The sequence below is a fragment of the Kryptolebias marmoratus genome, linkage group LG12 (assembly GCF_001649575.2).
Source record: "Kryptolebias marmoratus isolate JLee-2015 linkage group LG12, ASM164957v2, whole genome shotgun sequence".
NCBI classification, from domain to species: domain Eukaryota; kingdom Metazoa; phylum Chordata; class Actinopteri; order Cyprinodontiformes; family Rivulidae; genus Kryptolebias; species Kryptolebias marmoratus.
Genome location: NC_051441.1, coordinates 13,846,892 through 13,860,173, shown reverse-complemented (window position 1 = coordinate 13,860,173; position 13,282 = coordinate 13,846,892). Strand labels below are relative to the sequence as shown.

The window sequence follows — 13,282 nt, the reverse complement described above, 5'->3', positions numbered from 1 at the left end:
ATGTGCCTCTGCAGCTGATTAACGTTTGGAGCCAATCCACCACAGCTAATAAACCTTAACAAACACAAAAATGGCTATTTCATCAATTCTGCAGCTCTTAAGCTAAATTTGATGTGGTAGCAGCTGAGAGTCATCCTCAACACTGCCTCTGAGCGCTAACAGATCCGCAGTGTTGCATGAGATTGTGCACATCGTCATTTACAAGGTACGATCCAAACAGCTTCTCATCAGAAGATTTCAGTCCACATCTCTGGCATGAAGGGCAGCAGGCGATATGCAGTCCTTTAATTGTAAAATATGTTTCCACCAGATTTTAAATGAGCTCTTTTTACAAAGAAAACATAAAATCATTTTAATTTTTTCCCCCATTTATTAAGTGGATCAGGGCTATGGTGACACAAAATTCTGAGAGAGAGAAAAAAATCACCATGGTCTTAATTCTCTTCTGTAATTATGCCTTTTATGTGATACTTAAAACAAAATGTGAGTTTTAAATCATCTGTGAAGTGCTGCATTTGGTTTACCAAAATTTTACCATACGTCCTAACTTCATTAGAAGCTGTGGTCTTTGCAGGAAACGCGCGTTCTACACTAAGACAGACCTGAGGAGGATGTGAGGTGAGAAAACTGAAAACCTTATTGTTTCATTTTTGTTTTCTTCTCCTCCTGCACACTAATAAAATAGAAAAAAGGGTGGGAGGAAGGAAACTCCATTTCCTGAGCACTTAAGGTTCATAAGGCGAAGAACGGTTTATCTTCCACACACTCCTCCTCTCTTAAGGTCCTCCCCCGTCCCTTTGAGTTCCCGTCCTTTATGTTATCTGCCTACAGGAGCTGGATCTTAATCCTCCAGTGGAGAACCACCTTCGCTCAGGATGGGCTCCGGACCCCCCGGCCTGCTGCTGCTCCTACTTCTCACCACTCTCATCTGTAAGGACCCCCCTCTGGGCTTCTTTATGGATAGAGGACGTTCCGTCATTTAAATCTAATATTGAGATCCTCACTTTTCTCACTCTGTCTTTCTTTTTTTTAAATGCAGGTCAATATGCCAAAGGAGAGTCTTGTAAGTATGTCTGAGTCTTGTTTTGTGGTCTGGAGGTTTTTCCGGTATTGTGACAGTTTGAGGTTACGCAAGTTATTTTTACCTTGAAAAAAAAAAAGTCTTTTTTTTTCCAGGAAACCTCGTTGCACTTGTGGCCTTTAAGATATTTTCAGCTCGGTATTCACTGAAGTTATTTTTATTTGTCACAGGTGAGGCTGCGAAACCTTCCACATCATCATGAAAAAAACATTTTTGCTGTCAGCTGTCAAACAAAACTGATTGTAATTAGCCTGCTAGTTTCATCTTGATCTGTTTTTTGTGCCAAACGGCAGTACGTGGCTAAAGAGGAAGTCTGTGTCATGCTCTCTTCCTTTCTGGAGCCACTGAATCTGGGTGTGCTAAGAAAACACAAAAGGAGAGCATTTTTCAAAGGTTTCCCAGCGTGACACAATCAGAAAAGAGAAATGCACGCAGCTTTTTTATGTGTTTTATATCTGTCGCACATAACGTCTCCTGAAAGAAGTTTACCTTCCAGTTGTGGAGGTGCTACAAACTAGATTTTAAGACAAATATCAGTTTAAGGCCTAAATTTGTATTTCAAATTTAAATTAAAACCCTCCTTAAAAGAATGGTAAGAATGCATCGTAGCTGCTTTGATCAAACCTCAGAAATAACATTAGGCATAATCCTGCATGATGTCACAAGATTTCACTCTTAAAGTATGTGTTGTGGATGACTCTCAGCTACTACCACAGAAGGTTTTAGCTCCATATCTGTAAAACTGACTGAATTACAGCCATTGTTGTGTTGGCTAAAGTCGATTAGCTGTGGAGGCCATGCCGAATTGTGTCGACTCCAAAAGTTAATCAGACATAGATTCAGTGAATAATTTCTGAGAGTTTCATTATAAACCATCTTTTGCTTCATGCAACATTTTGTTCACAGACAAACACACAGGCAATAATCAACTAATTACAATTTAAGGGAATAAAATTAAATAAGTCTTAAATAAAATGAATCTGTAACTTTTTTCTGCTTTGATACTGTAGTTTTTAGCTAATTAGTTCAGCAGATCACACGCAGTGGACAGTTAGAATGCAAAGATAACATAATTTACCAGTATGAAGATTTAAATGATGTTAGCATAAAGGAATAACAATTTAATCTGAGAGTATTAGAAGTGCTTTTATTAAACTTTGTGATTTGCCTTCATTCTTAAAAATTGTCCTCATACAAACCCATTGAGATCCTTTTAATTCCTCTATACTTGCTTTATTTTTGTCTTCTTATGCTCCTTTTAGCTTTTGGTTAATGTTTTGCTATTTTTAGCTTTTAGCTACAGTTTTGCTACGTTTAGCTTTAAGCTACAATTTTTGCTAACACTAGCTTTTATCTGTGGTTTTGATCATTTTAGCTTTGAGCTCTTGATTTTGGTGATTTTAGCTCCTGTTCTGCTTGTTTTAACTTTAATAGTGAAGCTAAGTTTGTCTTCAACAAATCCAGTAAAATCATTCATCACTCGGCGGTATTTTTGCACCAGCTAATGCCTCACTCTTTTTACTTTGGGCAAACTGTTTGTTTTGGCTAATCTGTGTTGTTGTCACTGAAGAAAAATGAGGTCAAATAAATCCACGCAGGTCTCCCAGGGGAAGACAAGGGTCAGACGCTGTTTTTTGAGTCATTTTCCTTCCTTCCATTAGCTCCTGTTTGCTGTGCAGAAGACAAAGAGCAGCCAGGACCGAGGGGTGTATGAAGTGAGGTTAATGTTGAGCAGAAAGTCAGAGTTTAGAAATCACAAAGATGGCTCTAGTTAAAAACTGCTAGATCACCATGGTAACAGATACTACAGTGTTTCAGTTTGTTTTCTGCATTAAGTTTTTTATTTGCACGTTTTTTTGTTTTTATTTGACAATTATTGAGCCACAAAGGCAGCAAACGACCCACTTTCACATGAATCCGCACAGAGAATAAAGAAGAAAATTGACATAAACAAGATGAAAACATAACCACCTTGGAAGTACCTGTTATTTCTTTGATCGTAGAGTTTAAGGGGTTTTTCTGTCAGGCCAAGTTACAGAAAGCCCTGCTATTCTGAACTATATTTGTAACACAGCCTTGTGGTGAAGTCCTGACTTGACTGTTTCATGTTTCATGTCTGCATGCAAACATCAGCCTTCATTATAGACACCATGGGCCTGTGGATCCACCCGCAGAACACTGTTCAGAGCGGAACGCCAGTGACCATCCGCTGCCAGGTCACCGTCAGTTCCGTCGGCGCCTTTCACCCCGAGCATCATTTCAGGCTCACGCGGGACGATATTCCCATCTACACCTCCAACACCTCAAAAGACTCCATCATATATGAGCTGAACCCAGCCAGGGCGGCCGACTCTGGAAGTTACGGATGTCGAGTCACTGTGAAGGACAAGAGCAAGGCCAGTGTCAACCGGAAACTGGATGTCACAGGTAGATGAAGCTAGTTCTTTTATTTTATTTTAATCTATTTTATTCTCTCTTGGGTCTTCATTGCCAAGTTTGTTGCTGGATGGGAGTATATGTTCTAAAATCTGTATTTACTTTTCTGCATTGATGGTGATGTTCCAGATGTGTAAGCTGGCCATTCCATAGGCAATAATGCACCCCCATACCATCAGAGAGGCAGGCTTTTGAACTGTGGGCTGATAACAGGCCTGACGGTCCCTCTCCTCTTTACTATGGAGGAAGTGGGGTCTGTAATGTCCAAAAAGAGTTTTAGGTTTTAATTTGTCTGACCGCAGATCAGTTCTCTACTTTGCTTTATTTATTTTTTAAATACCTTTGGCCCAGAGGAGAAGACAGCATTTTCTTTGGACAATAGAGCTTTAACCAGCATTTGTGGTTGGCATGGTGAACTGGGTTTACAGACAATGATCTGTAGAAGTGTTCCTGAGTCCATGCAGTGATTGGATATCTTTACTTAAACAGCGTCTCAACTTTTTTGGAAATAGTTTTATTTTTAACTCACATATATATACATCAAGTTGCAGACTAATAGCTGTAATTTTAATATTTCTTCTGGTCTCTTTCTCCTCAGGCCTGCAGACCCCGACTCTGCTTCTGAGCAACTCAGAACTCTATGAGAGTGAGGAATTCAAAGCCACCTGCAGCGCTCCAGAGGAGAAAGGACCGCTCATATTCCATTTTTACAAAAAGTTTAGGGATTTAGACCCTGAGAGGATAAAGCGGATACTAAGCACCGGCAGTGTTTCAGTGACCACTCTGAGTTTCAGTCACATAGGAGACTGCTTTCTGTCCTGTGAATACGAGATCAATTTGGTTTCTGGGACCAGACGCTCCAACAGAAGCGAGGAAATTCGTGTGTTGGTTAAAGGTGAGTGCACTGAGTGCTAACATGTCACCAGAGAATTATAAAACTGCATGAGACAGTGTATGCCTAACCGAGTTGACTTGTGTCTTCCAGGCCTCAGCATTACCCCAGTTGTAAACGTGCTGCCTTCCAACACCGTCTATGAGGGGGACATAGTAGAGTTTCACTGTAGAGTGGTGGGCAGCCCTCTGAAGAACATTGAAGTATTTCTTATAAAGAACAAAACGATTCTCAAAAAAGAAAAAATGGCTCTTGTTTATCGATTAACAGCTGAAGCAAGCGACTCCAGGGAGCTTGTTTGCAAGGCACAGTGGGAAAATGTCCAAAAGGAAAGCTACATAACACTCACAGTCAAAGGCAAGTCCATATTATAATAAAAGGCCACATATGACACTAAGTACATTGTTGTTTTAAGGCACTGAAGCATCGTTTACAATTAAAGTGAAGATATTCATTGTACAAGAGTTGTGCTGTATAACATTTACATTTTGCCATCTAACCCCAACAGAGATATTTTCAAAGCCAAAGCTGACTCTGGAGCCTACAAACCTATACGAGGGAAACAACTTCAAACTGAACTGCTCCATCTCCATTTATGTTCCTGATAAGATTGATGTCAACAAGACAAAATATTTCTACTACAAGGATAACAAAGATCTGAACACATCAAGCCCTTATCATTCTGTGGCACGCCCTGAAAGTAATGGCAACTACACCTGTAAAGTTGAGGCTTCTTATTTTCTTACAAAGTTTACGAAGATGAGTCAAACACTTCATATTCAAGCTAAAGGTACGTCCTCTAGTGCAGGAGATTTTGTTTGGATGTTCGTGGATTTTCCTAACAATTAAGAGAAATAAACAGGCTCCCTATCGGTATAGGATTTATTGTCAAGAAGCGTTGTTACAAATAATCAACCAAACCCAAATTTCATTTCAGTTTAGCTTCTTTTCTTTTCTTTATCTGTGTTTCTTTCACAGTTCCTGTTTCCAAACCTGTGCTGAGTGTGAAAGGAGGCACACTCTTCTTAGGAAAGAGTTTTCAGCTGCTCTGCCACAGTGAGAACGGCACTCTTCCAATCACGTACGTCCTGTTCGGCCCTGACAATCTGCGGGAGCACAGACAAGTTAGCAAGTCTGGAGAAAAGGCTGTCTTCCACCGGCCTCCCATCTTCAAGAGCTCAGACTTGGACAAATTCCGTTGCCAGGCTCAAAACAACGGACGCGAGATGGTAGGGTTGGGAGAGCAACTGCGACGCTCAACTAAAATCATAGGTAAGATGAGATGAAAACGCAGTCAGTAAAACTATGTTCGGCTGTATCCGTAACACATTTTATGGACCGTGCAGAGCCTTTGTGGAAACCGGAGTTGACCATTCGTCCCAGCGAGTCGGACATCTCTGAGGGTCAAAGTGTGAGCTTCGTCTGCTCTGTCCAGAAAGGCAGTCCTCCCATCACCTACACATGGTACAACGCAGAGACAAAGAATCCACTTTATACCCTGACTAACTTTAAGACAGAAGGAATTTACACCATATATAATGTCAACGGACAACACGGAGGGAAATATTACTGTGAGAGCACAAACGCTGCCAACGAAGGCAAAAGGAGTAACGTTGTCACAATTGGAGGTGTGTTTAATCTTTTGGTTAACGTGGAAACAAAATATATTTTTCTTTCTTTAAAGTGCAAACTTTAAGCAGAGAGGTTTGAGGTTTTGTCAGTACAGTTTTACTCCTGTATCTCAAAATTTATTTGTAACATCATAGTCATAGTAATGGATATGTCCTTTTCAAATGTTGTCTGCAGTAAGCATGGCTAGGTGGAAGAAAGCTCTTATCATCGTCTTCTGCCTTCTACCCATACTGGCCTTGATCCTTGTGATTGCCTTCAGAAAACGTCTTTTTAACCAAGAGAAAAGAACTGTCAGCGTGAGAAGCAAACTATCAGTGTAAGCAATGTTGCTCGTGCAATTGAAAACCTGCTTTTTGAAAGTGATTTTATTCAAATAAAGAAAAATGCAACGCCTGTAAGGCCTCTTGCTGATTGTTCTTCGTTTTGGTTTCTCCTCAGGAAGTCAGTCGGCACCAAAGCAGAGCGGCTGAGCCTCACACAGGCAGAAGTCTTTGAGGTTTCGAACGGTAGAGCAGCAAACACGTCACAGTCACGCTGCAAATCCATTATAATGACTCTTTAGGAGACTTGACTGGTGTTTTTGTCTTCCTTGTGCAGCCACGCCAAGCATGATGGGAAAAAGCGTTTGGAGTGACCACGTGTCAGGCTCTGGTGGGTAAACTGGTTTAGTAAACTTTTTCAAAGCTAAAAGGAAACACCTTAGGAAACAGTAGTTATAAGCGCTAATTCAGATCTTTGAAAGTAGGATTCTGTGGAAAAGCTATGAACATTTAATGTGTTACCTGCCGTAGATAAGTAATAACTGGAAGTAACTCCAGCAATAAACTCATAGATGCCCATGCTTATTAGAGCAAAGACTATTCAGTTCTTTTATAAATTGTCTAGTGTGTAATTTGAGCAGAAACTAAAGCTCTGTTTATTAGTTTGGTTATTTTTACTTGAACTAGCAATATTTGTTAGCAGCATTATTGATTCTGGTTAAAAAATGCCATATTTACTCTTTGAATATCACTTTTCACAAAAACCACATTGTTTTGTTTAGAAGATGTGAAAATGTTAATAATAACAATATTGTGCTGCAGAGTCAGATGATCAGACCAGCACGATCAACCAAGAAAAGCAGGAACCTCAAAACAATGAGGTCCAAACCAGAGATCCAGATCCAAACAAGGGTGAGACTGCTTCTGAGTTTTTATGTATCTAGAAAAGACGCTTTAGTTGTTTGACCTTAAACATAATCTGACTTTTTAACACGTTTATTTCATCCTAGCCCCGGTGGAGCAGAGCACAGACGCCGCGCCCAGCGAAGCACGCCACTCCCAGCAAGGTACGGCTAACATTGCAGTCTTCATTCAGTTACACAGTGAAAGAAATCAGTTAATTGGTTAAAAAAAAAACAGGAAACAGGATCAGCTCCAGTTTTAAACATTCTCATTGTTGGTGAAAGAATGTCCCATTGAAACAGAAGGCCAATCTGCCAGGTGTCCACTTCCTGCTTTCGTCAAAGAGAGCTTCCTGTTGTAACAATAGCGTCAAACAGTCTGCTCGTCCATTCAGACTGAGTGAGACACTGTTCAATTGTTCATTTCTCATGGGATGACCGTTACTCATTGTTTTTGTCATAATATTTAGTTGGCTGTGCTTGGTTTAATGCAATCAGGCTGCAAAAATAAGTGTTAACACTCCCTTTTTTTTTTGGCACTTTAAAACCTGATTGTGGTAGAAAACTAAATTAGCAGAACCACAGGAAGCACCAATTATTACACAGGTCCTCCTGTAAATCCTTCATTTGTTTCCCTGAGCCAATCTTCTGGTTTTGTTTTTTGTTTTTTTGCAGGTGTTCCAGAGAAGTCTGACAGTGTAAGTAAGATTACACATACATCATTAATGCACAAACTAACAACAACTCATGATGGACAGATAATTCCTTTGGAACTCGTTTGGGTTCATTTTTATTTGTTGACAAGAACCTAAAAGATATTTCAATGCCTCTTACGAACCTCAATTCAACCTTTTAGCAATCTTTTGAGCAGTTCTCTCAGAAAGTTCACTTGGTCTTCCCGAACTCAAAAATTTTAAAGCAATTTTTTTATTCGTTACAAAGTGGAAAGGGAAAAAAAAAGCAGAAGAGAATGTCTTTTATAACCTTTTCTTGCTTCGTGAGCATCCTTTAAGCTAACTTCATCTGCTTGATCCTGTTTGAATTATGCATTCTAGCAGGAAGGGGGGTGTTGGGTGGCTGATGTCTCTCCCAGCAGGCAGGGGGCGAAAGGTGGAGTGCAACCTGGACAAGACATGCAACTGTGCACTCACACACTCACACCTAAGACCAATTAAACAGACAAGCATGGTTGTGGACTGTGGAAGGAAACCAGAGGACCAGAGCAGAGTTGTTATTCTAATTTTAAGACTGGCGGGCATCTTAGATGGGATGACAGGATGTGTTTAAGGCCCGTAGCAACATTACTTGTCTTCCTCCTTAACCCTGTTCTTTGTGTCTTTGGGTTTACGTAGGGGTCAGTGTCCTGTTGCAGAATGAAATTGGTGACTCTTGACCTGTGCTTCAGTGATGGCATTCCTATGGGATTATTTCTATAAAAAACAACTCTTATTTTGATGTTGGTGGATGGAGAGGGGTCAGTAATTTTAACCACAATTATATGTTTAAACCCAATCAAAGGCAAATTGGTTAAAAGAGAAACAAGTTTCTGTCTTTGACTAAATTTGCTTGAATTATCTGGATGACTGATAACCCTCACCAGCAGTACTGTAAACTGGACATTAGAAACACATTGGGAAAACTGCTGCTTGCTGTCATGACACACATTGCTTTGTCTTAACATGAATGCTAATTCAGGAACAATTTTTTTTTTTTTTAAACTGCAGCTGTTCTTGTTCATATTCAAGTAATCTTTTAGTTTCTGTAGTGAGTTGGTGTGACGTTATTAATCACACTGTTTGATTAATAAAAGCTGCTCGGTGCTGTTAGACGAGACTGATGCCCTCAGTCAGCCGATGCTTCAGCCACCTATAGGAGTTCATTGTTTGTTTTTATTTTCATTGGCGTCTTATATTTCAACAGGTGTCAGTGGAGTACGCGCAGCTGAATCGTGATAACGATCAACAAAGTGACAACGGTAACCATGGTGACCACAGCTCCAACCATGTAACCGAGACTGACGAACAGTGTTAGCGTTGACACCGGTACCCAGGATGAAGGCAACTGTGACACCCCCCCACCCCAACACCAGACTGTTAAATTACCAACAACAACAAAAAAGTTTGTTGTTTGTGTGCAGCTGAAGTCTTTGTGCTGAAAGAATCTGGAAGCTCCAACATTGAGCTCTTTTTTTATACTTTGATTATGTTTTATTATGCTTTTAAAGCTTTCACTATGATTTCACAAGTTTTTTTTTAAATAGTAAAACTTTATCCCAAAGTACTTTATTGTTTTTGTTAATATTTGTGCTTCCAAGACAAAAAAAGAGAGAATATTTTTATATGAACCAAAATAAAAAGCTTAAGTCTGTTACAATGGTGACAAGCCATGAAATCTGAGCAGGAAGCAAGGTATTTTGCATTTTATGAATTTTTCAGAGAACCTCTTTGCTGTGTGAGAATCAGTGGCATCACGTTAAACCACCAGAGGGTGGACACGAGGCAGTTCTGCAGTGGAAACTTGGTGCCATCTGGCTCTGATCTCCTTTAATGTGAGAAGGGCTGTCACTGTAGCCATCCCACTGTATCACCAGATATCTATTTCATTTTCCATAATCTATAATTTTGTTGAATGACATAACATGAGCTTATTCAAGGTCTTTATACACAAAGACATGTTTCACATCAAAACCAAAGGGATTTAGGTCAGTCTGGGGGATTTCAATCCAACAAAGATTGTTTGCAGAATTTCAAGGCTGAACACATGAAGGATATACTAACTAAACCTTTATGGACTCAATCCAACTGGATACTGAACACTTGAAAAAGCTTTGTTGGAAACATGCAACAATGCAGTCTATACATATTCAGTTATACTTTATTCTTAAATGTGATGCGTCAAACTACATTATTGAGCAATTTTCTTTAAAGAAGTTTGGCCTGGGTGACTCCTTCTGGTTTGCTTTGCTCGACCCATCTTTTAAAACTTGATTTAAGAAGCTATTAAGTTAAATTTAAAGCACTGATATATGTATGTCTTTTGTTCTTTGAAATGAGATGGACACTTAAAGACTTCAGCTTTGAACAATGCCCTTTTAACCATATTTAAATAAAGCAATCTAATCGTGCACCAATGGTGAGATTTTTTTAAATTCTTTTTCCAAAACCCTATCTCTGTCATAGATTTTGGTATTTTTAAGTTAATTTTGCATTAGGTTCATTGTTTTGTGTTTCTGTGACTTCTTTTTTCTGTGTTACCGTTCACCTGCCCTCTGCTCAGTAATTCTCCGGTTTGCCGGCCACGCCCACCTCACCTGTTCCTCGTCTTCTCCCAGCTGTAACCCATTTCTCACCCAACCTCAGTTTCTTTAAAACCGGTGGTCTCTGTTCATTCATGTCTTGCTGGTTCGTTCCTTTCTGTGTGTTGTGCTAAGTCCATGCTCCTGTATTGTTTTCCACACCACATTCAAGCCATGTAAGTTTTTGTAATCTTGGTTTTTGATGCCATGTCAGCCTTTGTTTTCTTTTTCTCTTTTTGTTAATAAATTAGTTTTAGCTTTTACTTTAGTCTGCCATGAGCCTGCGTATTGGGTTTGCCTCACCCGATCATAACAATCTCTACATAATGTATAATAAAGTTCCTTTTGTTTGACTGTGAATAATCTTGCTGTCAAAGACGCAAGCAACATATAGTTTGTTGTGCAATTAGTGGTGGAAGGTGTACAAAATTTATTTGAGGGTTGATGCAGGAACCAAATAAAAGTATGCAGGAGACAAGAAAATACTAACTTATTACTTAACCCAGGAATCCATATATGGCATGCATGATGTGACAAGAGGTGTGAGTGAAAGCGTGAATTATTGTCTTGTTTGTATGTGGCCCTGTGATGGATTTGCGACCTGAGGTGTACCCCGCCTCTTGCACAGTGACTGCTGGAGACGGGCTCCAGCTCCTCAGCAAATCTGAATGAAAAAGTGGGTAATGTGCATGGATGGATCGATTGATGAGACAAGTACATGAGCAAAACTGGCACACCAGCAAGATAAACGGCAAATCTATCCAAAAAAGCCTGAGGAAAACCAGGGAGAACAATACTGGGAGAAGTGATTACTGTAAGGCAACAGGTGTGCTGATTACTAACAGAGTACAGGTAGTATGTAGTGGGCTGTAAACAAGGATTGTGGGGGACATCTAGTGGCAGTGATGGTACAAAAATGCAATTGAATATCCAAAATAGCAAACATTTCTATCTGAGAAAGAAAGAAAGAAAGAAAGAAAGAGTGAGCAAACCTCCACATCAAAACCTTCCCACAAGTTATCGAGTCATGTTTCTATTTGTATCTTATAGTGTTTTGTTTCCTCGAAGAGTCTCTTACCTTTCAGACAAGCTGAGTAAGTCGTGGGGGTGCTTGACTAAATTTCAGTTTAAAAGCAGGACAGTGAAAGCGGACTTCAGTGGCTTCAGTGCACTCCTGTTGACTGTGTGGATTATGATCATCCACTTTTTGACGAGACCCTTTTAGGACCAACATATCGAATCTCTTTGGGAATCTGGAACACCTGACACCGGTGTAAACACATGCAGCCAGTCACCAACTCATGAGCTTTTATCTTCATTGTCCGTACATCAGTCTGCATTATGGTCTGTATTAAAGTACTCATTGTAAAGGTGTACTGTACACACATAAAATATAAATTTGACTCTGCTCTTCTGCAACCTCTGAGTTTTTGCTTGTGGGTGTGTGGCATCATGGTGTGATGCAATTCTTCCAGGGTTTGCACCATTTCTCTCAGGCCAAAGGCTCATCCACTGAATGATACGTGTGCTTCTTGGCCTCTGAGGGATCCTCAGATGTATCTGTGAATAGGTAAGGCTTCAGCTTTGAGGGTAGATCCATGCCTCTGTGGACTTGAGGTTTGTTAATCACATTACCTAACCTGGAGGCTCGACTTGACAGAAGGGAACAGCATATACTGAACTCCAAGCACAGGAACTGATACTGTGTTACATAAATATCAGCAATGCAGACTGCGTAGTATCATCAATGAGCTGTTGTAATGAAATTAAGGAGAACTTGATTTGTTTTTTAATATTAGACAAAAAAGTAAGACATACATTTTAGATCTGTGTTTACACAGCACATGAGAGTGCTGAGTGCATTCCTGTAGGTCATTTCAGACACTGTACACTTTGCCTAAGGATGGTCTTGTCTTGCTCTCAGATTCCTGCGTCAGGACAGAGATGATGGATTTAGTGCTGTTTCTGAAGGTATGATGTGTGAGGTCAAGTTCAGTGGCAGGGATCCCTATACAAGGCATGACGCACAACCGTCACATGATCGACGCATACTGTACGGTGTCAGGGCTGTGGTAGGTAAGTAGAGAGGGATTTGACTTTATATATGTGAAGTCAAATGATCCATCAGTTTAAGAGGAGCAGTCATGTTCTCTGTCCACTCCTTTACTGCTGCACAGACACTGTTCATGTCTCAGCCATGTAACCTGATGCAGCCCCTCTTAGATCTGGAGCACAACTCCTGAATTTTCATTGGCTGCAGGGCTAAAATTGGCATATTGACTTCTGTGAAATGCATTCTGGGAATAAATTGCCTTCAGCTTGGCCTCATGTAGTTGTTGCTGTTTTTGATTTTTCAGGTACAGCAGTGAGGTCACTATGTGGACCTTGTTTTTGTCTGCAAAGGAACATTCATGATTTTTTTATTTATATATATTTATATATATATATATGCTCTTGCCCACCTCATATACCATATAGCCAAACTCAGTGTGTTCTTTATTTGCATTTAATAAAAAATACTTTATAATAAGCAATTGTAAATACGGTGTCACTATTTCTAGAATTAGGCCACAAATTCCTGCAGGTTCAGCTGTGTTCATAAATCAGAGATAATTTTACAGGTTGCGTCACACTGAATGACTTTGCACATTTTTTTGACTCACCACATTTACTGGGTCATTTTACCCCATTTGAAAAATCAAAACCTTTTTAATAAATGTTGTGTTAAATTAAAGGCCTGGCCATTCTAAAAATGATGCAGCAGAAGCTCCAGCTATCTGAAGT

At 39.9% G+C, this 13,282-nt stretch overlaps 1 protein-coding gene across 2 annotated transcripts; it reads left to right on the top strand.

The window, feature by feature from the left end:
* The first annotated feature begins 778 nt into the window (after nt 1–778).
* On the top strand, nt 779–10,851 carry pecam1 (platelet/endothelial cell adhesion molecule 1). 2 transcript variants are annotated; one of them, XM_037978847.1, is made up of 16 exons: nt 812–930; nt 1,040–1,063; nt 1,177–1,251; nt 3,215–3,508; nt 4,116–4,412; nt 4,503–4,766; nt 4,918–5,199; nt 5,388–5,681; nt 5,756–6,037; nt 6,216–6,357; nt 6,480–6,547; nt 6,639–6,692; nt 7,124–7,213; nt 7,312–7,368; nt 7,879–7,901; nt 9,124–10,851. In XM_037978847.1, the coding sequence occupies exons 4-16, from the start codon at nt 3,232–3,234 to the stop codon at nt 9,232–9,234; spliced, it is 2,241 nt and encodes a 746-aa protein (XP_037834775.1). In that variant the 5' UTR covers nt 812–930; nt 1,040–1,063; nt 1,177–1,251; nt 3,215–3,231; the 3' UTR covers nt 9,235–10,851. The 2 variants fall into 2 exon arrangements, with proteins under 2 accessions (XP_017283579.1, XP_037834775.1); XM_017428090.3 differs by lacking the exon at nt 1,177–1,251 and having other exon boundaries at nt 779–930.
* The last annotated feature ends 2,431 nt before the right edge of the window (nt 10,852–13,282 follow it).

Bases quoted from the DNA above. Each gene is read 5' to 3' on its own strand.
- pecam1 (XM_017428090.3), top strand. From the start codon at position 876: ATGGGCTCCGGACCCCCCGGCCTGCTGCTGCTCCTACTTCTCACCACT. The intron at 1,064-3,214 runs GTAAGTATGTCT...TGCAAACATCAG, and splicing joins ATATGCCAAAGGAGAGTCTT to CCTTCATTATAGACACCATG. The intron at 5,200-5,387 runs GTACGTCCTCTA...TTTCTTTCACAG, and splicing joins ACTTCATATTCAAGCTAAAG to TTCCTGTTTCCAAACCTGTG.